The 25,216-nt window shown below is 45.7% G+C and overlaps 1 protein-coding gene across 1 annotated transcript in view; it reads right to left on the bottom strand.

The window, feature by feature from the left end:
- Positions 1–24,436, bottom strand: part of GDI2 (GDP dissociation inhibitor 2) — a 29,584-nt gene extending 5,148 nt beyond the window's left edge. Inside the window, exons 1-7 of the mRNA XM_044989625.1 lie at positions 24,278–24,436; positions 11,432–11,539; positions 9,919–10,018; positions 7,857–7,991; positions 3,235–3,433; positions 2,620–2,751; positions 114–213 (exon numbers count right to left, since the gene is read on the bottom strand). Of these exons, the coding sequence (XP_044845560.1) occupies positions 114–213; positions 2,620–2,751; positions 3,235–3,433; positions 7,857–7,991; positions 9,919–10,018; positions 11,432–11,539; positions 24,278–24,322 (819 nt within the window). The 5' untranslated portion in view covers positions 24,323–24,436. The remainder of the gene's footprint in view (positions 1–113; positions 214–2,619; positions 2,752–3,234; positions 3,434–7,856; positions 7,992–9,918; positions 10,019–11,431; positions 11,540–24,277) is intronic.
- Between the last annotated feature and the right edge of the window lie 780 nt (positions 24,437–25,216).

Below are 25,216 nucleotides of genomic sequence, written 5' to 3'. Positions count from 1 at the left end.
TGCGTACCAAACCAAGCCCGAGTTCCTCAGACACTGCACTTGCTTTTGCGCTAATTGAAGAGGAGGTCTCTAACAGCAAATATTTGAGAAAATAATCCAAAGCATTACTGTACCTCTCCTTCAGATTTCACACCAACCACTTTGCCATTTTCTATCACAATCTCTTCAATTGGCTTGTTCAGCATGTAGGTGCCTCCGTAAATAGCACTTAGCCTACAAGAGTAAGGAGACTTCAGCATAATGAAGCTTCACGTTTGCTACAGCCTCCTTGTAGCTGATTGTTCATTCACTCTGCCTTAACAGGCAGTTGCACACCAGAAGTTCAGTCACTTCCAGTGTAACAGTTCCCTGGCCTCTGTAAGGAGTCAGAGCCAGGAGGGTTTGGAGAAGAAAAATCCCCTTCACCCCCACCCCACCTCATTCAGGGGACACATGCCCTGCCCAAGTCTAGGTAGCGGACTGTTCCTCAGGCGGCCATTTAAATGGTCAGTGAACCTTTAGTTTGGAGTCAGAAGTGTCTTATTCCTGTAACTCAATCTGGGGTCATAATTTTACTGCCCAGGATGCCATTAAGAATATACTTCAGTGACTTAGAGAGAGACTCTCCCCCAAATTCTACCGGCCACCAAAAACAATTCACTTTTAAGAGCAATTGCACTTGTAGCCAAAACATGCATCTTATTGTAGCAGTTGCTTATTTCAAATATTAAGAGGAGAGGCCAATATGTGGTAACTTAAGCAACTTCTTTTGAAATTGCGTGGGAATTACTGAAAGCAGAGACTCAGCACGTCCAGTCACTACCTACTTCTTTGATTAAGAGTCAAGGACTGTCAATTTAAGGCCAAAGGAGGAAACTGAAATGAACTATCAAGACACCAGCCAGTACTTGAGACTAGTCAAAGCCATGATTTACAACTGCTGAATGGTCAGAATCAGCTACTTGATGGCCAAGTAACTCAAATAGGCTTCAAACCACTAGTAACTCCAAGACCCGCAGCACTCAGGGAACTGTTCTGTGGTGGAAAAGCCAAGTCTATTCAAAAAAGCTGGATACTGTTTCAGCGTTAACGTTTGGACTTTGAACAAATTCTACTCTGCTTATAGGGATCTCCCTGTGTCCCTGAGAAAGGTTTAGTAATTCTGAACATCAGCCAGCAGGGCCTCAGATAGGAAGAAGCTGGAATGTGATTCCACATAAAACACTGGCACATCTGAAGTAGAAATGCTAGTCACTGCATTTTACTGCAGTTTCCAGTTTTAGTTAAAGACCCACATCCCCCAAAGGCAGCTTAGTCAGTTCCTGTAGTACGTCAGATGCCCTGCTAACTGCTAAGTTAAGCCAGTATTAACATCCTCTGCTTTAGCACACCTCTGACACTAAACAATTAGCTTAGACCACGGCTCAGCTCTGCAGAAAAGTTTAGTTTGAAAGAGGAAGGTCTTTCAAGTCAGTTTAGTTAACCTGGGGCCAGAGAACTAAGATGGGACCCACTAGACACTTCACCCTCTGAGAAACACCCCACCCCATCCACACTGCTTATTCAAGTACCATCCTGCCCTACCCCTCCTGCAGCAGCACTGCCCCTCCCAGCTCCTGGCTGATGCTGCCCATCCCACAGAGGGATTTACCTAGAGAAGAGAGGGAAGCTAAAGAAAATGCTGTTTAATAGTTAAGAGGTTCTTAGCAGAGGGTATGGCTACACTTGCGAGTTGCAGCGCTGGTGGAGGCTTTCCAGCGCTGCAATTAGTAAGTGGCCACACCTGCAGGGCACTTCCAGCGCTGCAACTCCCTGGCTGCAGCGCTGGCCGTACACCTCACTTGGCATGGGGAATAAGGATTCCAGCGCTGGTGCTGCAGCGCTGGTCATCAAGTGTGGCCACACACCAGCGCTGTGATTGGCCTCCAGGGTATAAGGGTGTATCCCAGAATGCTTTTAACTAAATTACTCCCTTTGTTTTGTTATGCAGCCTCTCTTTGTTTTGTTGTGAACCTCCGGAGCTGCTTTGCTGTGATCAATCTGTGAACAATCAAATGAGATCCTCCTCCCTGCGTGATTCACAGGGGTTGAGTGTTTGCATTTTGCTTGACCAGCAGCGAGAAAAGGAGTCATTCACAGGGGTTGAGTGTTTGCTTTACTTGAGAGAAACAGGGGGAGGGGGCAGAGGGGGGAAAGAGAGTATGTTGGATGCAGGCTGTTTGCAGTTAACAGTAAGGGGGTGGGAAAATTCTGATTTTGCACAGTGTCAGTTCCAAAAATCCACTCTCTCTTCCCCCCCCGCCCCCCCCCCGGTCCCTGTCACACTGTCCCACACCCCCCTCTTTTGAAAAAGCACGTTGCTGCCACTTGAATGCTGGGATAGCTGCCCATAATTCATCACTCCCAACAGCGCTGCAAATGCTGCAAATGTGGCCACACTGCAGCGCTGGTAGCTGTGAGTGTGGCCACACACCAGCGCTGGCCCTGCACAGCTGGACGACCAGCGCTGCAACTACCAGCGCTGCAGATTTGTAAGTGTAGCCATACCCAGAGTCTGCACATTAGATTCTAACAGAATCCTCAAACACACCCGATGCATTTGAGACAAGGTTATTCACACCACCACAACCCAGTCCTCACCTTGCAAATCCCTGGGGCAGCTCTCCAAGGCCATAGAGGGGATAAAGGTAAGGGCTTTTACCATATCTAGCCAGAGACTCGCTGTAAAGTTTAATCCTGTTGATTGTTTCTTGGCATGGCTGGTCTAGGTAGCTGCAAAAAGAGAATCGAGACTGTAAAATGCATTTGGCGACATGAGTTACTGTTTACTCAGACCCAAGATGGCCTTGGCTTAGGGTGTGCTTTAAGCGTTAACATTCATCCCCCATGAAGTTATGTTCCCCGTGCTTCCCCCGATTCCACTGCTTCTGCTTAAAGGCTTATGCTTCGGAAGAGCTCTTCCCCTTCAGCCTGACTGAGAGAACATCGTATTCAGTGTACCCTTGGAGAACCCATTTAGGCTCCAAGCAACGCTGGAGGATACGTCTGCTTGTGAAAGAAACCCAATCAGTACTGAAGACCCAGCGTTTAAAGGCTCCATTCCAACAGGCAGCACTCAAGGATGCTGCATGAGATTTACTTCAAGAAAGGTACATTTGTGGCTAATGGAGGTGGTCCATTACTCTGAAGGATTATCTCCCAACCCACTGGCCACTAGCTTAGTTTGGGAAAAGCCGGTGAATAGCGAACACTTACTCATCAGTTCTGTAGAGTGCAAGGGCATGGCCTGTGAAGTCTATGACATCTTGGCCCAGGTCAAACTTTTTATACACATCTCTCATGGTGGTCTTCTTGGGATCAACACCTTCAAAAGTCCGGGGGTCATTTTCATCAAAGTTGGCAACATACACTAAGAATTTCCTGAATCGGCGTTTCTCAAACAAGCCCATTAAACCTACAACACCAAAAGAATTAGTCAGATCAGAGGTTAGAAGTGAGGAACTGGAGCTACTCTGAAGGTCCTTTCAAAATAAGCTTTCCTGCAGTCCCATGGCAAAGACCACAGAGTATTACAACAGCGATGAAGGGCTTTGTTTAGCCCTAGACAGAAGTAGTTTATACTTTAATCTTTCCCCAAGGTACCCCTAAGTTAATTTTGCCAGAGTATGAAGTAACCATTCAGGCTACAGAGGCCAAAAATCCAGCTAAGCATGGAAAACCAGTTTGCTTAATACTGGCAGCTGCCATAGCAACTGCCTATTAAGAGCTTGGAAGATGTGCCAGACACTACTCAGAGGCAGGAATAATGACAGCCACACCCAGAGAGTTCAGAGACAACCTATATGTAGCCTGGCTTCCACTACTTCCAGTCACTGGAAGAGGGGTGGGAACTGACCTGACCATGGTTAGTGAGCTTTTCTGGATCAGTCTGTGTTCAGCTCTAGTACCCTCTAGCTAAGGGAGAAGGAACTCTCTCTTCTATCCAATAGGCTGGGAACCAGACATCCTCTGCCACAGCATTTGGCTCCTCCCCAAGAGACTAGCAACTGCCCATGTTGCTGCCAGCTTTCCCCAAATTAAAGACATGAAGCAGACCTGATCATTCCACTGCTGCTCTCAGCAGAAGCAAAAGGTAGTCACGGTCAACCGATAGCAATGCTGAACTAGACAGAGCAGCAGCAGCATTTGAGCAGGCTGCAGATTTAGGCAGACATTTCATTGGTTGCATCCAGTTCACATTTGAGAATTCTTTACAACAACTTTAATGGCTTAGTTCCCCATACTTGCCAGAGATGGCTATGAAATGCTGGTGCATGTAAACAACTGTAGTAACTACAAGGATATGAACGGCAAGTGGGAGAATCTTGCTCCATGATCGATTATTCAGGTGTGTTCCACAATAGGAATGCATAAAGACCCCGTATATGATTGCAAGTGACTAGACTGTCTTTTTTTTGCAATGGGTACAAAAGGAACTGAAAGGGCTACCAAAATAACTCTTCCTCAGTTTATGCATCTTGACTGCTTAGTGCCATTTAAGAGTCTGAGTGCTGGTCTACATTACAAAGTTAGGCCAACCTAGCTACCTCACTCGGGGGTGAGAAAAAACTCCTCAGAGATTAAGTTAAGCCACCTAAACCCCAGCATTCTCACTGCTAGGTCAACAGGAGAATTATTCCCTTGACCTAGCTACCGCCTCTTAGAAAGGTGCATGTACTACAGCAGCACAAGACCACGCCTGTTGCTGCAGTGTCTACACTAAAGTGCTCCAGCTGTGCCATTTCTAGTGTACACATACCCAAAGAATCAAAGTGCCAAGAGATGACATTGCTACTGAGCAAAAGGCCAAATACACCAACTTCCTGGAGTCTCAGGAGTTTACATGTCAGTAACTTTTTCAGGTTCAAATAGGAACTTGAACCAGGGAACACCAAAGAAAACTTTTATAGAATGCCAATTAATCAGGACAAGAAACTAGCCACAAAGGGCTAATTTGACGGGGTCACCAAGGGATACAGTTTTGCATCTGGACCTGTTCTCTCTGGTTTGCTAGCAGAGATGTCTGCTACTGACAAAGAGGTCTCCCCCTGCATCCTGCATGAGATGTGCATCTGGGGAGCACATGCAACATCCTCCCTGGCACATTCAGAGCCTCCCCAAGCATGTTAGCAGGAAGGGTATTTCTGCACCTGTGAAAGATTCTGGGCGGTCTTGTTCCTCTGGAGAGGGCATTACTAGAGCCCTGCATGGATACAAAAATTTGTATCCACATCCAATCCGTATCAATTGCCTGCAGCTCCACAGGTCATGGCACAACAGTGACACAGGGCTATGCCAAACCCCCAACTACTTCTCCCCAGAGACCTCCCACAGCACACTCTACCCCCATCATACCTCCTTCCCAGCTATGGGCAGGGAGCCTACATCCTGGGCCCTCATGTGCAGCGCCACCCTCCCAATGGGGGGCTTGGACACCCCCCTGTGCAGCTGCAGCAGCTCTAACACAGACTGTGCTTGACTCACTGCACAGGAGCGGCATGGTCACACTCCCTTCTGGGAGTTGTATTTTATGAACAAACTGGGGGACACCACCACCCAGAATGCCCAGCAGGCTATTGCTGCTGCTGCATGATACAGAAAGCAGAGCTGCAGCCTCAGGGCTGGGTGACAGCCACTCTGTTCTGATGCGTGTGCGCTGCAGAGCCCTGCATGGATACAAAGTTTGTATCTGCATCGGAGCTGCGATCTGCAAAAATGATCTGCGGCTATCAGTGGATTTGCAGGGCTCTAGGTATTACCTAGTACCCCAACTTTAATATTTGGGAGGTTTGAGGAGTGCCTGACTGTCTTAAGCCATCCTAACCAGTTGTACTGGACTGTGAATAATCACTACCATGCTATTTGGAGACAAAACTGTTCAGTCATTAACCTTAACTGTTGCTAGCTGTCTCCTAGTTTGTATTAAAGGAAAGAGAAAGTTCAGGTTTGCCAGGTGAAAAGGTATTTAACACATTCATATGAGGAAGAGAATTTTAACATTAGTTTGCCTACAATACAAAATAAGCATCTCTGTTCGTAGTGAAGAAACTTGGGGATGGAAAGATTAAAGCTACAGGGTAAAAAGGCTATGGCAGAGCCAGAAGCAGAGTCTGGTCTGCTAGTCCTGTACTACAGTAGACCTTCTGCAGAGGTGGGCAAACTACGGCCCGTGGGCCAGGACTGTCCTGCCTGGTCCTTGAGCTCCTGGCCGGGGAGGCTTCCCCCGCTGTCCCCTTCTCTCCCGCAGAGCCACGCCACCGTGTGACCAGTGCTCTGAGTGGTGGAGCTGCATGCTCCTGCTGAGCAGAGTGGCAGTGTGTCTGGCTCCAGCCAGTGCAGCAGCCAGACATGCTGCTCTGCTCGGCACGGTAAGTGGGCTGGGGGGAGGAGGGAGGTTGTATAAGGGGCGGGTGGCCCCAGGGGGCAGTTGAATGAGGCGGAGGTTCTGGGGAGTGGTTGGATAGGCATAGGGTCCCAAGGGGCCTGTCGGGGGCAGGGATGGAGTCAGGGGACTGGGATCCCAGGGGGTGGTTAGGGGTTCTGAGGAGGGCAGTCGGGGCTGGGAGGGGGCAGAGGCAGGCTGTTTGGGGAGGCACAGCCTTCCCTATCTGGCCTTCCATCCAGTTTTGCAACCCCGATGTGGCCCTCAGGCCAAAAAGTTTGCCCATCCCTCTTCTAGAGAGTCCATCCCTCAGAGACCCAATAGGGGGCAGAGCATGTCAGACCCAGTTTGAATGTGTGGTGATATGACTTGGCGTAATGACTTGCATGAGGTTACACCACCATTCAAATTTGTTCCAGACAGACATTCTTCAATCAAGATCAGGTGGGGGGGAAGAGAGTCAGAGTAGGATGAGCATGGGGCCTAGTTCCCCAGGAGGCTCCCCTTGCTCTGGTTCTGTGTGAAGCATCGCCACCTGCATTCAGCCTTGCTGGCACTTCGTACTTCTGCCTCTGCCAGAGGATGGGAGCCAGGCCTGCTGAGCAGTAGCAGCTCGTGCACACCCTTGAGGGCTGTGCCGGGGAGAGAGTGCGTGAGGCTCTAGTGAGTGGGGCCAGGTCTTGTGCCCTCTGCAGGGAGCCGGGCTAGGACACGGGAGGCTGGCAGTACCAGCCCCCCACAGGGGCTTAGGCTCCCCCACCCCAGTTATGGCAGAATGGGGGGGATGCAGCCCTGAGGAAGGGTAACAGGCCCTACTGCCAACTCAACAGTTAATGAGTTACAAAACTGAAAATTAGGTCCTGCACCTGCCTGCAGCCACCCACCTGTGTCCTGAAGCCCTCCTCGCCCCACCACCTCTGCCTGGAAGGCACTTCTTCACACACCTGCATTTGCCCATCAGGGAGGGGCTGTGGATCAAATCTGAATGGTCCTGCAACCCCACATGCCAGGCAGCATCCTTATAGCTATTGTAAGGGGGAGAGGCTCCAAGCAAAAGAGTGCTAAGGCAGGGTGCAGTTCAAAGAAGGTTGAGAATCTCTGTTAGCTACACTGACCACATCTGGTGTTCGCAGCAAGAAATAGATTTCCCATTTGGAAAGTGAGCAGCTGAGGATGATCCCCGTACTCAGGCACAGAATGTGCTGCTGGAACAGAGCACATTATAAACACCACTGCTAATGGGCAGCATTACCGTGACGCATTAATCAAATCGTGTTACCCTTTTCTATAGTGTGGTTGCAGATGAAGAACACATCCATGAACGAGTCCCAGTTCATCTGAGACCCACGATGACCTTGGTACAACTCAAGTCACAGGAAATGCCAAATATTTAAGCTCACAGCTGTGAGCACTCAGAAGGACACAAGCAATAGTATAGCGAAGTAGAACTGCTTACTGGATGCCAGGGCTTCTGCCTCAGTGGAAGGAACTTTGTAGATTTTTCCTCCCTTGTAGACAAAGCTTCCTTCAGTCACTTTGAAGTCTAGGTAGCGAGTGACTTCTGTGTAAAGCAGCATCTTTACCAACTGACCTGCAATTAAGAAATTTCAGCAGAGAAGTCAGCCAGCAGTCTGTGGCCAGGTGAGCATTTACCCTGTCTGAAGGACAGGACTGTTCCTCTCTTTGCAGGGGGCCCATTATGATAGAAGTGTGCTTTTTCAGTTTAGGATGAGCTCCAGCAATGCCAGGAGCACTGCTCTGCCACAGTAGTCCCACAGATTAGCACACATAAGGTAGAGATTGCACAAGTTGTAGAGATTTATGAAAAACGTTGACATGCTATTAATTTTAGCCAGCTTACAGCCGTTTAACAGCTTCCTTGGATACTAATTACACTCACTATAGCTTTGGTAAGTATACAGGAATATTACAAACACTGTCCCAGCTCTATTAGTATTCCTGTCATTTTATTATGGAGCCTGCTACATACAGCAACATTCAGACTTAAGTTTCAACTTTGCAAATAATGTTACATAGAATATAGACTAGGAGTACTTGTGGCACCTTAGAGACTAACAAATTTATTGTAGCATAAGCTTTCATGGGCTAGAGCTCACTTCATCAGATGCGAAAGCTTATGCTACAATAAATTTGTTAGTCTCTAAGGTGTCACAAGTACTCCTGTTCTTTTTGCGGATACAGACTAACATGGCTACTACTCTGAAACCTGACAGAATAGACTGTAGTAGCAGCGACAGGAGCTCTTGACTAATACTCCAGTTTTATGGACCAATATCCAAATAAGTTAAACAAAAACTGTTGCATGCAGTTGTAGGGTGGGCCCGTGCCCCTCCCGCTCCAGAACCCATGAATACATCCCTGGCAGGAAAGTACATACTACTACCTAACCTACTGACAGAAACAGTCACATCCCTAGTTGTTTTCGTGCGGGTTAGTTGAGTTTAGGGTTCTGCACACAAAGTAGTTTCAACGTAATGAACTGTTCCAGAGTGCTTACTCAAGCTTCAGCTAGTTTTATATAGTATTGTCACTATGCAAGGACAAGTTTTATGCTTGGTAGTGTCTTATCCCTTACATACATTTCAGCAACAAAAGAGTCACTAGAAGTAATACACTGTCATACTGAAAGTATTAAGTTCCCAGGGACACACCACAGGACAAGTTGTTGACCAGTCAATAAGACAACCGGACCCTAAAAATTCTGCAGCCGCCAATGAAAGAGAGGAAGCCATTCCAGAACATTTATCAGCGCCAATAAGGACTGAGGAGCAGGAAACTCAGTATTACCGAAATTGTCAGTGGTTATAGAAATAAGTTTTTGGAAAAAGTTGGGAAGGGATCACTGGAGTCGAGAAGTATGCAAGCCACTGACACAGGCTGTTATAGTCTATGAACTCAATATTTTCCCACCCTACACAACTGCAGTCACTGTTTCTTCCTACAATTTTAATTAGGCTGCAGTACTTATGGCATCCACTCTAGCTAAAAATTCAAAAACCTTGCTTTAGTAAGCACAGAGGTTTTAGAGTGTGTTTTTCCATAAAGTCTTCACAAGTCACGGCTCAACTTTTCCCGATTAATTGGTGTGCAAAATAGGTGTTACTGTCATCTACAGACAGTTTTTTTTTTTAAACCACACACACACACACACACACACACACACACACACTTACTTCCCAATTATGTTTTTGGGATTCCTTTAGAGTAGCATAGCATGCTACAGTGCATCTACTAGGAGACAGATCTTCATGTGCAACATCTCAGCTGGAAAGACAGCTAGAACTGTGACACCTGTGTAATTAGCCATTTGAGGCTAGATAGGTATTACAAGTAATGAGAGCACGCTCTCATATCTGGCTGGTTTGGATGAGCAGTATTTCAAGCCCTGGAGTAGATACAGCAAGAAACCAGTCCTTAATAGTAGCTGTTAGAGTGACTGATACATAGAAAGTTTACTAGCTTGGGACCTTCAGTCTGATTTAAGTTAAGTTACTTACCATTAGCCATAAGGAATTTTGGAATTAAGTCCACGTTCCAGTCTCTTCCTCGGCCCATTGATTCTGGTGGAGATCCTGGTATGTTAAACCTTTTGTAAAGCTTTAGGAAAAAAAGGATAAATGCTCATGTACAGTGGAGAAAACATGCACTATTCATTAATAATCTCATCACAATACATGCTTATGCTCCCCAGAACATGCCAAAACTTCTTGTGCACTCATCTATAGCCCTCCCACTGCAAGCCTGTGGCCAGCCAGAATTTAGTTCAGCAGAAACTGGACTAATTGATACCATGTGCAAATCACATCAAGCTGTTGCTACTTTAGTATAGCATCAGGTAGCCTGCTTGCCTCTGTCTTATTTTCCTCTAATACAGAGCCCTTAAACTGGAGACAAGCTTGTCAGGTTTGTGACCTGTAGAACTGAAGTTGCAGTTGTATAACACAGCAAGAATAATTTCACTCCGCTGATCAAGTTGACCACCTTACTAAGCAGAAGGACAAAGAATACCCATATTTGTAAGCCTGATTTTTAAACAAAAGTTTCCATGTGAATTAGTGTTTTGACCATTTTATATTGTAGGATTATGTGTTGAGATTGCTTAGACCAATTCCTAATAGAATATTAATCAGTGATTTGCAGAAACTGCAGCTTTGGGGCTAGGATGCTGAGGCCTGGTCTACACTAAGAACGGGGGTCGAACTAGGGTACGCAAATTCAGCTACGTGAATAGCGTAGCTGAATTCGAAGTACCCTAGTTCGAAGTACTCACCCATCCAGACGCTGCGGAACCGAACTCCGCGTCTCCAAGGTCAACTCCGCCACCGCCGTTTGCAGTGGTGGAGTACCGGAGTCGAACGGAGCGCTTCCGGAGTTCGAACTATCGCGTCTATATTAGATGCGATAGTTCGAACTCTCCGCGTCGAACTGGCATGTAAGTGTAGACTAGCCCTGAGAGAGCTTTGCAATGAATGGAATAGACCTAATTGCTTAGCTCAGTGACTTTTGGATTAAAATGAATTAGTGCTTTTACTTTTGATCCTATCTGAGTGCTAGACATCTTGACACATTGGCATAAAAATGCAACAGTCACATCACTCAGTAAGCAGGACAGCAATACAAAAGACAGCCAAGTCATATCCATGACAGTCGAAATGAAGCTATTTTGGATCAACTTGTTTCTAGAGACATGTTTAAAAATACTAGCTATTAGCATAAACACTGAACAATTGACATGGGGAGCTTAAGACTAAGGACAGTTCATTCAGCAAGTAGTGTAGGAATAAGGACCAAAGACTCTAAGACAGCATTTCTTTGTTTTAGGTGTCGGCTACATTTTTGGTCTCTTCCACACCTGTACTAGCTGCACTCCTGGTAAGATGTGCAATTAATCCTCCCCTTAGGAACAGGAGCAAGCGTCAATCTTCAGTTAGGAAGAAGACACAGATTTAGAAGCAAGACCACGTAGGTACAGGAGTTAGTACAATATAGTGCATTATTCTAGGTACTTACATCCTCCAGTGGTGTTATAGATGCACTTTCACCTCCATAGTAAGAGTTGCGATCCATGTGAAGCACCTTCTTTCCATTCACTGACATGATGCCAGAGAGGATGCATTCCTGTACAAATAAGAGGAAGTTTTAAATGCAGGGAAAGAGTCCTTTGCTTCAGTTATAGGACTGGGTAATCCCATCCCCCAACCCTCTTTTCTTCAATTCTCAGAAACAGCATGGAGCTAGTTATGCTGTTTCAATGAAAGCCCCAAGGACAGGAGCAGCACCTTAAGTTTCCTTAAGCACCTGGGTAGAGTTTAACAGCACTCAAACCACTTTTGACTATTTTACCCCATAAATACAAGTTGGATGGGCAACGTAAGATGGCTTGTAGGGACAATATGGGGTAGACAGCAAGAGTATGCTGGATATTTGAGCAGTGGCTCAAACTTTTTTCCTGGTGAACCCCCTTTCACATAGCAACCCTCTGAGTGTGACACCCCCCCCTTAAATATATTAAAAAATGTTTTAAATTTATAACATCATTATAAATGCCGGAGACAAAACAGGGTTTGGGGTGGAGGCTGACAGCTCGCGACCTCCCATGTAATCACCTCACGACCCCGAGGGGTCCCGACCCCCAGTTTGAGAACCCCTGTATTTGAGTATATAGCCACTACATGCCAGGAAGTTGTACTTTTTGACATGACCACCAGGCAGACATGAGGAATGAGCATCTTTTTAAGATGCTGTTACACAAGCATATGCCAAAGTAGTTATTTTACTATTTATTGCAAGACAACTTATAAGCAACAAAAATTGAATAGATGCAAGCAACTCAAAGTCCAATGTTGATTTGACAAGTTGATACAAGCCTGCTAGTCTTTAGCATTTTTGTTTGTGATAAAAAACATTGATATCAAGTGTTTCAAAACAGCTGTTCTAGATATTCTGTTTCAAGTATCACTCCACGCTGTGAACATTTCTTTTTCAGAGTGAAGCTCGTCAATCTGTTATATGCAAGTAACTTTTGGCAGACTAGGAGCATACACAGAAATGTAGGGCTGGAAGGGCATCAATAGATGTACTCCAGTTCCCTGCACTGAGGCATGATTAAGTAATGTTACAAGACCATCCCTGAGTTGTTTAACCTGTTCCTAAAAATCTGCGGTGAAGTCTATTCCAGATCTTATAGTTAGAAATCTTTTCTAATAGCCAACACAAATCTCCCCTGCTGCAGATTCGCATGTCCACTAAAAAGGTAGGACAAGCAGTTGTCATCCCCACACTCCATCAAGTTGGAAGGAAAGCAGTGCCTGGCATCAGGGTTGGACTGTAGAACACCCAAGCTGTGTTACAGTTTTGCTGAGCTTTGTTCAAAACAGATGCTACAGTGGCTCTCCCAAGAAGCTTTAGGAAGTTTTATAGTGCATGTGTGTCAAGCCAGGAAAGCCGCCTGTTGTGGGGCCATAGGTTATGCAGTTTAAAGATGCCCATCTTATGGGGAGATGCAGCTGCTGCTATTTCAGCCCTAGCCATGCTAGCCAAGCCTTGAAGGACTCAAGGCCTTGATATTTCCTTAGTAAGCTTCAGTTAAAACCGAAGGTTTATTTTGCCATTTGTTTCTGTTCAAGCAGATTGATGTGAAAAGAGCACAGAAAACACTGTGGTTCTTATGAATTTGACTTAAAAGCCACCACAATTGTTATACTGCTGCTGCATGCGCTCTTTAAGAGCAGATGTTACTGAACATTACACCAAGGACTCCACCAGTCATTTAACAGTGACCCAGTTGTGGCCCTTCTTCCCATTCGCATGTTTGAAGTTAGAACACATTGACATCTGGCCTGTTGAGAAACAGCTGAAGTGATAGCCTGAGCACATCAGTGAAACCTGGTTCCTCCAAGAGAAATGTTAGCTCTGAAAGTCTCCATGTAACTAGATTTAGCTATGCAACTCCCATTGAGGATAGTTGGAGTTGTGGCTAAACCCCCAACCAGCTTTGAAAAAATGCAGTTAGTTGGAGCAGAAAGGCTATGAAGTATTTACAGCCCTGAAGCAATTGGATAGCCAAAGACCAGATCAGAGAGCAGCAAAGGCACATGCCCCCTCTGTGCCTCAACCCTGTTCAACAGGGCCGACCTCTCAGAGCAAGAGCATAAGAACAGTTATACTGGGTCAGAGAAAAGGTCCTTGTAGCCCAGTGTCCTGTCTTCTGACAGTGGCCAATGCCTGGTGCCCCAGAGGGAATGAACAGAACAGGTGATCATCAAGTGATCAATTCCCTATTGCTCATTCCCAGCTTCTGGGAAACAGAGGCTAGGGACACCATCCCTGCCCATACTGATTAATAGCCATTGATGGACCTATCTTCCAAGAATTTATCTAGTTCTTTTTTGAATCCTGTTATAGTCTTGGCCTTCACAACATCCCCTGGCAAAGAATTCCACAGGCTGATTGTGCGCTGTGTGAAGAAATACTTCCTCTTATTTTAAACCTGCTGTTTATTAAATTTCATTTGGTGACCCCTAGTTCTTGTTATGAGGAGTAAATAAGACTTCCTTATTTACTTTCTCCACACGTCATGATTTTATAGACCTCAATCATATCCACCCTTAGTTGTCTCTTTTCCAAGCTGAAAAATCCCAGTCTTATTAATCTCTCCTCATATGGAAGCCATTCCAGACCTCTAATCATTTTTGTTGCCCTTTTCTGAACCTTTTCCAATATATCTTTTTTTGAGATGAATACTGCATGAAAATGTGGTCGCCCAAGATGGGGGCATACCATGGATTTATATAGCAGCAATATGATAACTTCTGTGTTACTATCTATCCCTTTCTTAATGATGCCCAACATTGTTCACTTTGACAGCTGCTGCACATTGAGTGGATGTTTTCCAAGAACTATCCACAATGACTCCAAGATCTCTTTCTTGAGTGGTAACAGCTCATTTAGACCCCATCATTTTATATGTATAGTTGGATTATGTTTTCCAATGTGCAGTACTTTGTATTTGTCAACATTGAATTTCATCTGCCATTTCGTTGCCCAGTCACCCAGTTTTGAGAGATCCTTTTGTAGCTCTTCGCAGTCTGTCTGGGACTTAGCTATCTTGAGTAGTTTGGTATCATCTCAAAATTTTGCCACCTCACTGTTTACTCCTTTTTCCAGATCATTTATGAATATGTTGAATAGGACTGGTCCCAGAACAGACCCCTGGGGGACACCACTATTTACCTCTCTCCATTCTGAGAACGGACCATTTATTCCTACCCTTTGTTTCCTATCTTTTAACCAGTTACCAGTCCATGAGAGGACCTTCTCTCTCATCCCATGACAGCTTGCAGAGTGAAGTGGTAGTTCTCCACATTCAATCCTTGACTCTTACATCCACTGTCAGAGGCATCAATAGTGATGGTAAGTCTTTTGGCCATGCCTATTAGCTGCCTGTTAGCTTGGCAGATGAACGCTATCTGACCTGGAGCTGGATATGCTAACATCCATCCTTAAGACATTCAGATGTCAAACACTGCCCTCAAGAAGTAAGCTAAACCCTTGGCCATTCTAAAGAAAAACTAATGCCTCTTCTCCCAACTTCCTGAAAATCTGCAGCATGCAGCTGGCAGCCAAAAGCCATCATATCTAGTCAGGCTCTTTCACCAATGTTCACCTTATGTTGTGATTAGTTTGCTATTTTCAGCATTGCCCGCTGCTCTCTTCTTCCAGAGTCTGGTCTACCACAATGCTAAGTGAACCTGTTAACCCATATTGGTTAACAGTCCAAACATCTGCCCATTGTGGGTCTACATTTTAGTGTATGGTTCTCAAAAAAGAAATAAGTTGCAGAACTAGAATGTTCTGCTAGTCAACCCTTGTTTGCTCTTAAACAAGCCTTTTAGACAGTTAGAACATGGATATGTTGAACTAGATCACAATAAGGGCTTGTCTTCACTTCATTTTTAGCTCAAGCTGCAACTGTTGCCTCTAACCTGACTCCCACCCAAACACAGAGTCTCAAACTCAAGTTAAGCAGTGCTTTAATCTTCAGATAGCTAGCTTGTGTTGGTTGGGTTTGGGGGGGGGGGGGCGGCGTTGGTTTTTTTCTTCAGCCTTGGCAACACACACTAATTTTTGTCTAAGCGTATTCCTGACAGGAGACAAAGGTACAAGAACACCCAGAGTTCTCAAGTAACTACATAAACATTCTTAAGAGATGGTAAAGGAACACACCAATCCCTTATAAGATAGGGATGGGATGACAGGATAAGGGATAAAGATGTTCTGTTTAAATTAGCAGGTACAAGGAGAAGGTGGTAACTAGCAATAGCTGGAGTGTAAGTAACTTGTTTGTATCAATGTATAAAAGGAGAAGTCATAGAAGGGGCATCTTTGGCCAGCCAAGGGGGTAGCATCTTGGTACACTCACTGAGCTGGTCCCATTGTTGTGGTCATACATGTTTCTATATCTGTAACCATGGAGCCAGGGCACTAGTACTGTGCTTTGTCAACAATAAACCTGGCTGAGTGCCTTCGCCACCAAATCAAGCTTGTGGTCTCTTTATAGTAAGATCAAGGTCTGCTGAATTCACATCGCACTATCCGCTAGCGTGGCTAACATCAGAGCTCCAAGAACTACAGCAGCAGCAACATTCCTCAGCACTTACTAGTGCCAGAATTCAGGCAGATGTGAATCTCTTTCGAGTAAAGTGAAGTTATTGCTGGTTGGTTACATACCACCCAAATGGAATACATAACTACATGTCTAGATTGCCTTTGTCCTGAATGAGGGTTAGCCTAGCTACTGCTCAATCCAGAAAGTCGTCACACTGACAGAGAAGCAGAGCTGGCAAAGATTAGTGATCCCTACCTGAGAGAGGGTGCCACTAAGCGCTATTCTGACAGTGAACAACAGGATTTACCAAGTGCAATTAATTCACTAGCTGATTTGAAACCCTGGACTCAGTTCATTAAGTTAACCTGCAGAGTCTTCATTTGTAGTCTTGTGGATTTGGCTTGACAGGTCCTCATTAACAGAATGGCCTGTCTCTTCAATAGCCATGTGCCTACAGTGACATATTTGAAAAATTAAAATCTGCCAAAACACTGGCTTGTCAGGTCTGGCAGATGGTGGTACAGCATTGATCATTTCCATGCCTGAGTTCAGCCATGAGAAAGCTGAATAGGATTTCAAAACAAAAGAAAAAAAAGTCAACTTAACATATCTGAGTTATGCTAATGCCTTCAATAACTAAATTCCTGAAGCTGGATGTCAGCTGATTTCCTCTCCCCATTAGTGACACAAAGAGACATTTTAGGTATCTTTTGCCTCATCTCTCTCTCTCAATTCACAGGTGTATGCCACTTCCAGCAGGACAATCTTAAGAGGAAGCAGCAGAAGATGAATTTGGAGCTGGGCAGAAGTCATATAAAATGTTCTAGTTGCCTCATTCCTTCAGTTCTGTACTTGTCTCACCTGAATTCTTCTCACACAACTCAGAACTCACAATTTTATTTAAGGTCTATTTGTAATAGATTAAAATCCCTGCAACTAACGGCCTGCTACACTACCACCAAAAGCATGTGCTAGCACAAAGCACTGGACTTCAACTTAAGCAGTTTGTACCCAAATGCCACAAGCCTATATCAGATGGAGAATGTGAAAGAGGCAGCAACATACTGTATCAAGCCTTGTTGTGTCCTGTATTAGGCTGATATGGCATCTTTTTCTCTGATAAGATAGCTGCAGATAGACTGTACAAAGGCAAACTTGTTGGCTGATCCAGCTTTTGAGGCCACATCCATGCCCCAGGTGCAGCATTTCACACCTGGGACCCCACTGCTGAAACTTTATGCCCGTATGACAAATTGGGATGGGGAAGTTAGTCAGAGAACAGAATAAGAACAGCCTCTGGGGAGGGAGGAAGAGATGGAGAAAGTGATAGTTTTTAACTGCCAAACTGCCCTTCCAGTAGAAGTTTGTGGCCCTCCACCCATTTTATTGGTAGAACCAATCAGGCCCTTCAGCCTGCCACATGTAGTCTTTAAAATAAGTTAGTGGCTTTGGAACACAAAATATTGATGAAACTGCACCAAGGCTTCTGAAAGGGGACCAGATAGCCCAGGGAATCTTAAAGTATAAGAAAAGAATGAATAAGCAATGAGAAAGAGGCTTAGCATGCTCATTTGGCATATAAATGACAAACACCCAAGAGATAGTTTGAACAATCAGAAAAGTGAAAGTTAGTGTTAACTGTACTCATGCAGCAACGTGCCATTGTTGCATATGCAGTCAGTCAGTGATAAATCCTTTTAGATTGCAAGCTCCTTGAGGCATAGACTGTTTGAGGGCCTTTCGGTGCTAGTTGTCAGATAGCTGAAAGCAGATTCCCTTTGGCCTCATGCTTAAGTGTCCGTCCAAGAGCCCAGTTTGTGATTCAGCATAGTCTGATACAGTAACAGGTTAAGGAAAGATATGAACCTATATCAACACAGGGACAGAAAAAGATAATTCAGAGGCACTGGGGCTTATGTTAAGCTTCCTAGTGACAGCTTTTCACAAGCAAGGACACCAAGTGACCTGCCCTGTTTACATGAACAGGATTTGCTTCTCTCTGCTGGTGCCAATATGATAGGAGTCTCACTCTCAAACAGAAAACCTTCCAAGAAAAAAAAAAAAAAAGTCTGCGTTTGTATGGATTTTCTCCTAGAGCTTGGTGCCAAGGATGGCAAGTTCAGAAACAGCCTCAAACTGCCAGAATGATCGAAACTTCAGCCAATTGTGTCATTGTCTGTAGTGGGAAAATTCTGTATTCAAGTGATCTTGTGACATAGCCTCTAGTTTAGAAGATTAAGCACTGATTTTAAGAGCCGCTCTAAATACATGTTGAGGCATAACTGTTCTAACCTAACAAGCTGGAAGCCCAGGTGATCCTGACAGGCAGTATGTCAGTAGGTGAAGATCTTCACTTACCAGAGAAAATAATACTCATCTTTAAGTTACATACACTAGCTGGCTGCATGGATATTCAAAGCTCTCCCCATGCTGCCCCCCCCACCCCCAAAAAAAAAATCTCCAGGAGGCTCACAGCACTATCATTAATATATTCCAACCAATGGATATCAAGGTAGAAGAGAGTTAAGTCAGCTAATTTTAAAGCTCCGATTAATGCGATATCCCATCTCATAATCAGCTACCAGAAGAGATGACATGCATGAAACAGTGTGCCATCCATTTGGAAATTACATTTCCCCCAGAGGTAGATTGAAGTTGTTCAAGGAATCTAAACCAAAGTTGTTACCTATGCAGTTGCAAATCAACCCCAAGTTGCAAATCAACTGACAGGCTGAAAAGCTGAGTTACCTGGAATTGTTTTCTATAGGACCTGTATCTACTGATGTGTTTGTATAGCAATTTAATCTGTGGATACAATTTAGTTCTATAATTTTTGCCAAGGTGAAAAAAATATCTAATTTGGTGTATTACTATTTGACACACAGAGTGAAGACTCATATGGAGATACTGTTATGACTATTACTTTGTTTGAATGTATACTGATTTGACAGGCAGTCAGACCAGACTCCTCCAGCCCCAAGTACACTTTACTTTCTGAAGTGAGCTCAAGCCATTACATTAATCAGTTTAATTTCTGATTAAACTAAGAAAATAAGGAGGAAAACATTAGTAACAAGAGGTTTGGAATCAATTTTGTTTAAAATAATATTTTCCAGATACTTGAAAGGCATTAGTATATTGGTAAGACATGTTCTTTCTCAGTGTTTAGAGTAAGCCTATCTAGCATGCTAACCAAGCATGCCATGGGAATATTTTTGACAGCGAACCCTGGTCAGCAAAAACTCATTCTTTAGTCTCTCTTTCACGTCAACCCATGCTCTTAGGCCTTGTCTACACTTGTGGGAGGGGAGGGCGGGGGGGAAAAATCAATCTAAGATACGCAACTTCAGCTACGAGAATAATGTAGCTGAAGTTGACGTATCTTAGATCAACTTACAATCACTTACTTTGCGTCCTCATGGCGCAGGATCGACAACCGTCGCTCCCCTATTGACTTTGCTCTCCCGTCAACTGCTGAACTCCAGCTCAGCAAGAGGCGGAAGCAATCAGGGATCAATTTAATCGCATCTACACTACACGTGATAAATCGATCCCCGATAGATAGCTACCCTCTGATCCAGTGGGTAGTGATTTATCACCTATTCATTTAATGGAATGATGCTGCTATCCATCCCTATGATGCCAGCCAACACCAGGCTGGAACCAAGACATAGGTTCAATCTAACATGCACTCTAAGCACATAACTACAATAACTAAGATTTAGATTTTATTAGGAGCCTACTGACATGCAACTTGGAAATGCCATTCACCACCAGGATTTCTAGGACATAGTAAGAAAACTGCAGGGCATGTGGTGGCTCTGGTGTTGTACTAATCATAGTTTGCAGCAGTCAGCTCTGAAAATAAACTATCCTTTTGGTAGACATGTAGGCAGAAAGGCACCACGTCTTAAGATGGATCAACATTTCTCCCCCACCATCCTCAGACATCTTTAATTTGATGGGTCACAAGTAGCATCTAAGTTTTAATTCCTACAGACAAAAGATTGTGAAATCTGTCATGAATTAGGAGTTCCCATGTTCAGTTGTACTTTTAACTCTAGGAAGACCAAGTTTCCTAGTAATTTAGGGTTGCACAAACATCCCAGCACCTCTTTATCAATAGATACCATGACTAATTAGCATTGCAACTGATCCATCTCCCACTAAAGTAACAATAAAAGAACTACCAATCTGACTTACATAAGTGTTGGGTTTACTTTTTGTAGGCTACCAATCCCACCAGGCTCCTTGGGAAATCAAACTCTGGAATTAGCTTGTTTTAATTGACTAGCGGATCTAATTGGTTTCTAAATGTTTCAACTATTAGTGATGTGATGCCTTTGGATAGTCATAAGAGAGGCTTATTTAAATTTGTACAGCAAGTTTTCCCTAATGTGACAAGAGACCTCAGTTGAGTAAGTATCAAAACTATTTGACAATACAGTAGATTAGCAGTTCTCCACAACATTTATGTAACAGTGAACCTATGGACCTGTCTAGAATGATCACCAATAGACAATGCATGTTTTTATGCCCCAGTACAAAGGCTTAAGCGATACTAAAGCTGACAACTTATTGATTTTATTTCACATTTGATGTGAGTGACAAAATGGGGAAGCAACAAGTGCCTTCAGAACAATATTTGATTTTAAAATAGTAAAAAGAAAAAGAGGTGGTGGGAGGTCATAAAGGAAGACATGTTAGCATGTGGTGTGATAGAGGATATGGCATTGAACAGAGTACTTTGGAGGGAGGACTCATTAAGCGGATCCCATTTGATGGGATCAACACAAAGAAGATGATTTTATATATTTTGTTTTATACAGACTGGAATTTCAAAGTTCTTGACATCACTGTGTTGAGAGTTCAGCAACATTTGGCATGTCCACCAAAAGTTGTGCTGATATGATGGCAGTTTGAAGGACAGGTGCAGCATAGTAACACTGTACTATACTGTACACACATCTGAGTGCTGACACTTCTCTAGTGCCTAGGGATACAAATTATTCTACAGTTTACTTCTGACAAGCAGGTTAAGGGTATTTCCATGTAGACTATATTAAGGTTCCTCATCCCTAGGAGCTCCGTCATCTCTCTATTCCCCCTCAAAACACACACCAAATGTGAACCCTCAGAGACTCTTACACAGCTTCTCAACCATCCCATAAAGCACCCCGCTCAAGAAAGTTGAGTAAGGCATGTTTTCTAATCTTCCTACCTGGGCCTCTGAAGGGAATCCTATCCAGCTTCTCTCAAATGAAGGGTATGTGGCCAGCCAACATGTGACATTTCAATAGGGGTTTGGGTATCAACAGGGCAAAGAGGTTATTCATGTCGTTCTGTTATAGCTTTACTCTCTAAGGGCTAATCTACACTGGCAACGCTTTAATGTGGCTTGTGTGGCCGCAGCAAAGAGCTCTCCCAGCACTCTAAAAAACTCACCTCCACAAGAGGCATAGCTACCAATGCTGGGAGCATGGCTCCCAACAATGGTGCACTGTCTACACTGGCACTTTACAGGGGTGTGGGTCTTTTTTCACACACCTGAGTGAGAAAGCTGCAGCACTGTAAATTGCCAGTGTAGACATGCCCTAAGCCGCTACCCCAAGTAGTCACTGGACTCAAAGCAACATTGACCACAGGACAATAATTTCAAGCTTCTTGTTTGTGACCTTGTTTATTTGATGGGGCAGAAATCCTGTAGTCAAGTTTGAATTAGATTCCAGCTTTGATGTTTACCACTACTTTTGGCTGGTAATCTATTTCCCTTTCAAAGTTGGAGTGTATGTTATTGATCCTAATCCCTTAGCTATACCATTCCTCCCCTTGTTCCCATGCATTCACCCCCCCCACATTTGAGTCTGTTCTTACAAAAACACATTTTTTTCTCTTCATAGTATTGTTTTGAAGAGGAAAGTCTTTTAGAAGAACTTCCACAATTAAATCCAATACCTACTATGACTGGAGCTCCTAGGCACTACAGTACAAAGAACTAACAGTTAAATTCTACCTTTTACCACAAGCTATCCAAGTTTCATTCAAAGCACTTCATAACAATACAGACAGTTGCTCAAGTATACCTATTCAAATAAAACTACTGATCACCTGTAGCTCTTAAATGGGTTAAGATCAATGTGATCTTTTAAGATGTGTTCATAAGATGAACACAAAAGGATAGTGCAGCTGGACAACCAGAAGAGAAGAATCCACTTTGACTTGTATCTCAGTCATGTAAAGTCACAATGAACGCACTAGATATGTAGGTTAAGTGCTTAGCTTGCCAACTCGGCTTTACCATCCTGTGTTTCAAATGCAACAATCACAGGGAGCTGCATTCAGGCATTAGTAGTGTCAAACTATTGTAGGAGAAAGAACCAAATACAGAAGTGTTTCTAAATAGTCTCTTGTTAGTTATTTGGAACTTGAGCCATTTCCCTAGTTTTTAATACCACATATATTTTGACTGACTTTAATACTACGACAGAAGCCCTATTTCCCAAGGAAAATAAAGGGAGCAGCTTGTGTTACTATGAACTTCTCTTGCTGACTCAAAAAGCATCTGTCAGGGAGATGGAGAATGAAACCAGCTAGGATTGTGTCAGTTTCACTCACCACTTTTAGAAGGTGGGACAAGTAGCAACTGTCAAGGTGTCTCCCCCAGGGAAAGGGGTGGAAAGCCTTCATTTCACACATTTAGCCAGACTAAGGCACAAGTACTGTAGGAATAATCCTGTACCAACAGGGAATGGCCTACAGGAACAAACAGGCCATCTCAAATGGCAAAAATATGGCTATTTATCACCATAGGTAAAGCATCAGTCCCCAAAGCACGCAAGTGACAACAGCATGTAGCCTATAGGAGGAAGTGCATGCAGCTCTTTATAAGGTATTATCACAACCCTGAGCCTGAGGTGCAGGGGGAAAAAAAATGGGGGAATGCCCACCCACCTCAAAATGCAAAATTGTGTGTCTGTCCAGATTAACAAGAGCAAGAACGACAGTTTTAACAGTAAAGGAAGCATTCATTCACAGCTATATTGTATTTTCTTTCTCCATTCCTGGAAAAGAACAATGCCTATCTTATTCTGTGCCACTCACAATCCAGCTCAGACTTTTCTTACTAAACTTGTAGTAGAGAAAGTTAAGGTGGAGGGAGATTTCTCCCCCCAGTTCAAAGAATGAATAATAGGAAGTCAGTAACAGCAGACCCTGAAGCAGCAGCATTGTTACTTCTCATCTGCAACCTGCAAAGCAGCATCCTCCACCACAGGAGGACGAGATTACCGAGGATTTTGTAGAGCACCGAGTATTACCAATAGTCAAATTTCAGCAGGGGAGAAAAAAGGGACAATTTATGAGCAGAAGCAGAAAAAAAAATATCCCTTGAAGGGATTGGTTGACTGTTTACAACTCAGTCACGCAATTGCTTATTCTTTTCCCCACCCCCTCCTACTGCAGTCAGGGATTGACAGAGCATGAACGCTGCATTGAGGAAGGGAGGGGGGAGAAAGAGACTGCCTGCCTCCACCCTAAAGCTAGGCTTGCGCCTTTCCAGCTCCAACCCACGGAGAGCAGAGTCCCAACGGAAAATCCTTAAACCCCAGCGCGTGCATTTTTTTCGCGCGGGGGAGGGGAGCAATCAGCACCAGGCAAAATAAAGCCCTGTCGGTGTTTTATTGTTTTTTCTAACAATTGCATTTCCTGGGGCCTCCTAGAGGCAGCTGCGGGGAACGTGATTTTACAGTTAAATATTCAAGCCCCCTCCAAGCAAGGGAGACCCCCCCCCCACTACCGACCCTAGCGCCGCAGTCACACGGGAGCCCCCCACCCACAAACCGGGCTGGGCAGGGCCTCCTCTCGGGCTCCTGGTGGGACCCACCCAGGCTCGGATCCCGGGGTGGGGGATGAATGAGGGAGGCGGCAGGACGGGGAGATAGATGCGCGGCGGAGGGAGGGAGGGAGGAAGGGGGCGCAGCGAAGGAGGGGGGCAGGAGCGGGGGGAGGGGGCAAGAGGCGGGGGGAGGGGCAGAGAAGGGAGGGGTGGGGGGAGGGGAGAAGCAAGGGGCGGGGCCAGCGGTGAGGGGAGAAGTGGGAGGACGGGGGGGGGGAGAATCAGGGGGAAATGGGGCAAGGGGCGGGGCAGGGGTGAGAGGGGACGGGGCGGGAGCCCGCTGCGGCCCGGCCCGGCCCGGGGAGGGGAGGGGAGCGGGGACGAGGCCCGGCCCGGCCGCGCGCCCCCTCCTCACCGTGAGGCCGGTGCCCAGCACGATCACGTCGTACTCCTCATTCATGGCGGCGGGGTCGCGGGCGGGTCCGGGGCGCGGGGCTCGGGCGGGTCGGGCGCTGCAGGCCGCGGAGACAGAAGCAGGATAAAATGGAGACGCCGCTGCCGCCGCCGCCGCCGTGAAGAGACCGCGCCAGGGGGGTGGGCGGGGCCGCCGCAACGAACCGAGGGGGCGGGGCCGAGCACCAGCCCCTGTCAATCGCGGCCATTCGGCCCCTCCCGTTGGGCCGCTCGCCTGTCAGTCGGGAGGCTCCGCCCCCGCCCGTCGCCAAGGGGCGGAACGCCGGCCGTGCCAACGGGAATGCCACCGTGGTGCCGGGGGTGTGCGCCTGCGCGGACGGAGGCGGGGGCTGCGCTGACCCCGGGCCGCCGCGAGTGCTGCAGCGCGAGCCGCCCTGGGCGCCGCTGGTGCAAAGACATGATTGCACATCCTGAGCCGCCTGCTGCTGCTGCTGCTGGGCAGAGCCGAGCTCAGCGGAGGCATGTTGGGGGGGGGCGGGGCGCGATGCGTTTGCAGGGGTGCATGGCGATATATTTATTGCACTGCGTGTATCGCGCCCCAGGCCCAGCAGACATCTCCTTCCCTGCAAACGCCCTGTCCCAAAGCCCATGGGAGTGAAATACCAGCCGGGGCACTGAGATCGCCGGCGAGCCATTCACAAGCACCATTGTGCTGGATAAGGTATCCCAGTTGGCTTTGAAATATGGCTTTGCAGTGCACCATCCCTACCCCATCAGAAATGCCTTCCTTGGCGATATAGTAGTCTCCTCGCTCAAGTGGCAAGTCCATTTTCCACGCGAAGTAGCTGGCTTTGTTATAGAATCAGACGTAGGGCTGGAAGGGCCCGCAGCCCGCAAGAAGTCATCCAGTCCAGCCTTCTGCACTGGGGCTATCTCTACA

This window comes from Mauremys mutica, chromosome 1 (assembly GCF_020497125.1).
Source record: "Mauremys mutica isolate MM-2020 ecotype Southern chromosome 1, ASM2049712v1, whole genome shotgun sequence".
Lineage (NCBI taxonomy): Eukaryota > Metazoa > Chordata > Testudines > Geoemydidae > Mauremys > Mauremys mutica.
Note: the sequence above shows the minus strand (reverse complement) of the source record. Positions and strands in the feature narration are given on the sequence as shown.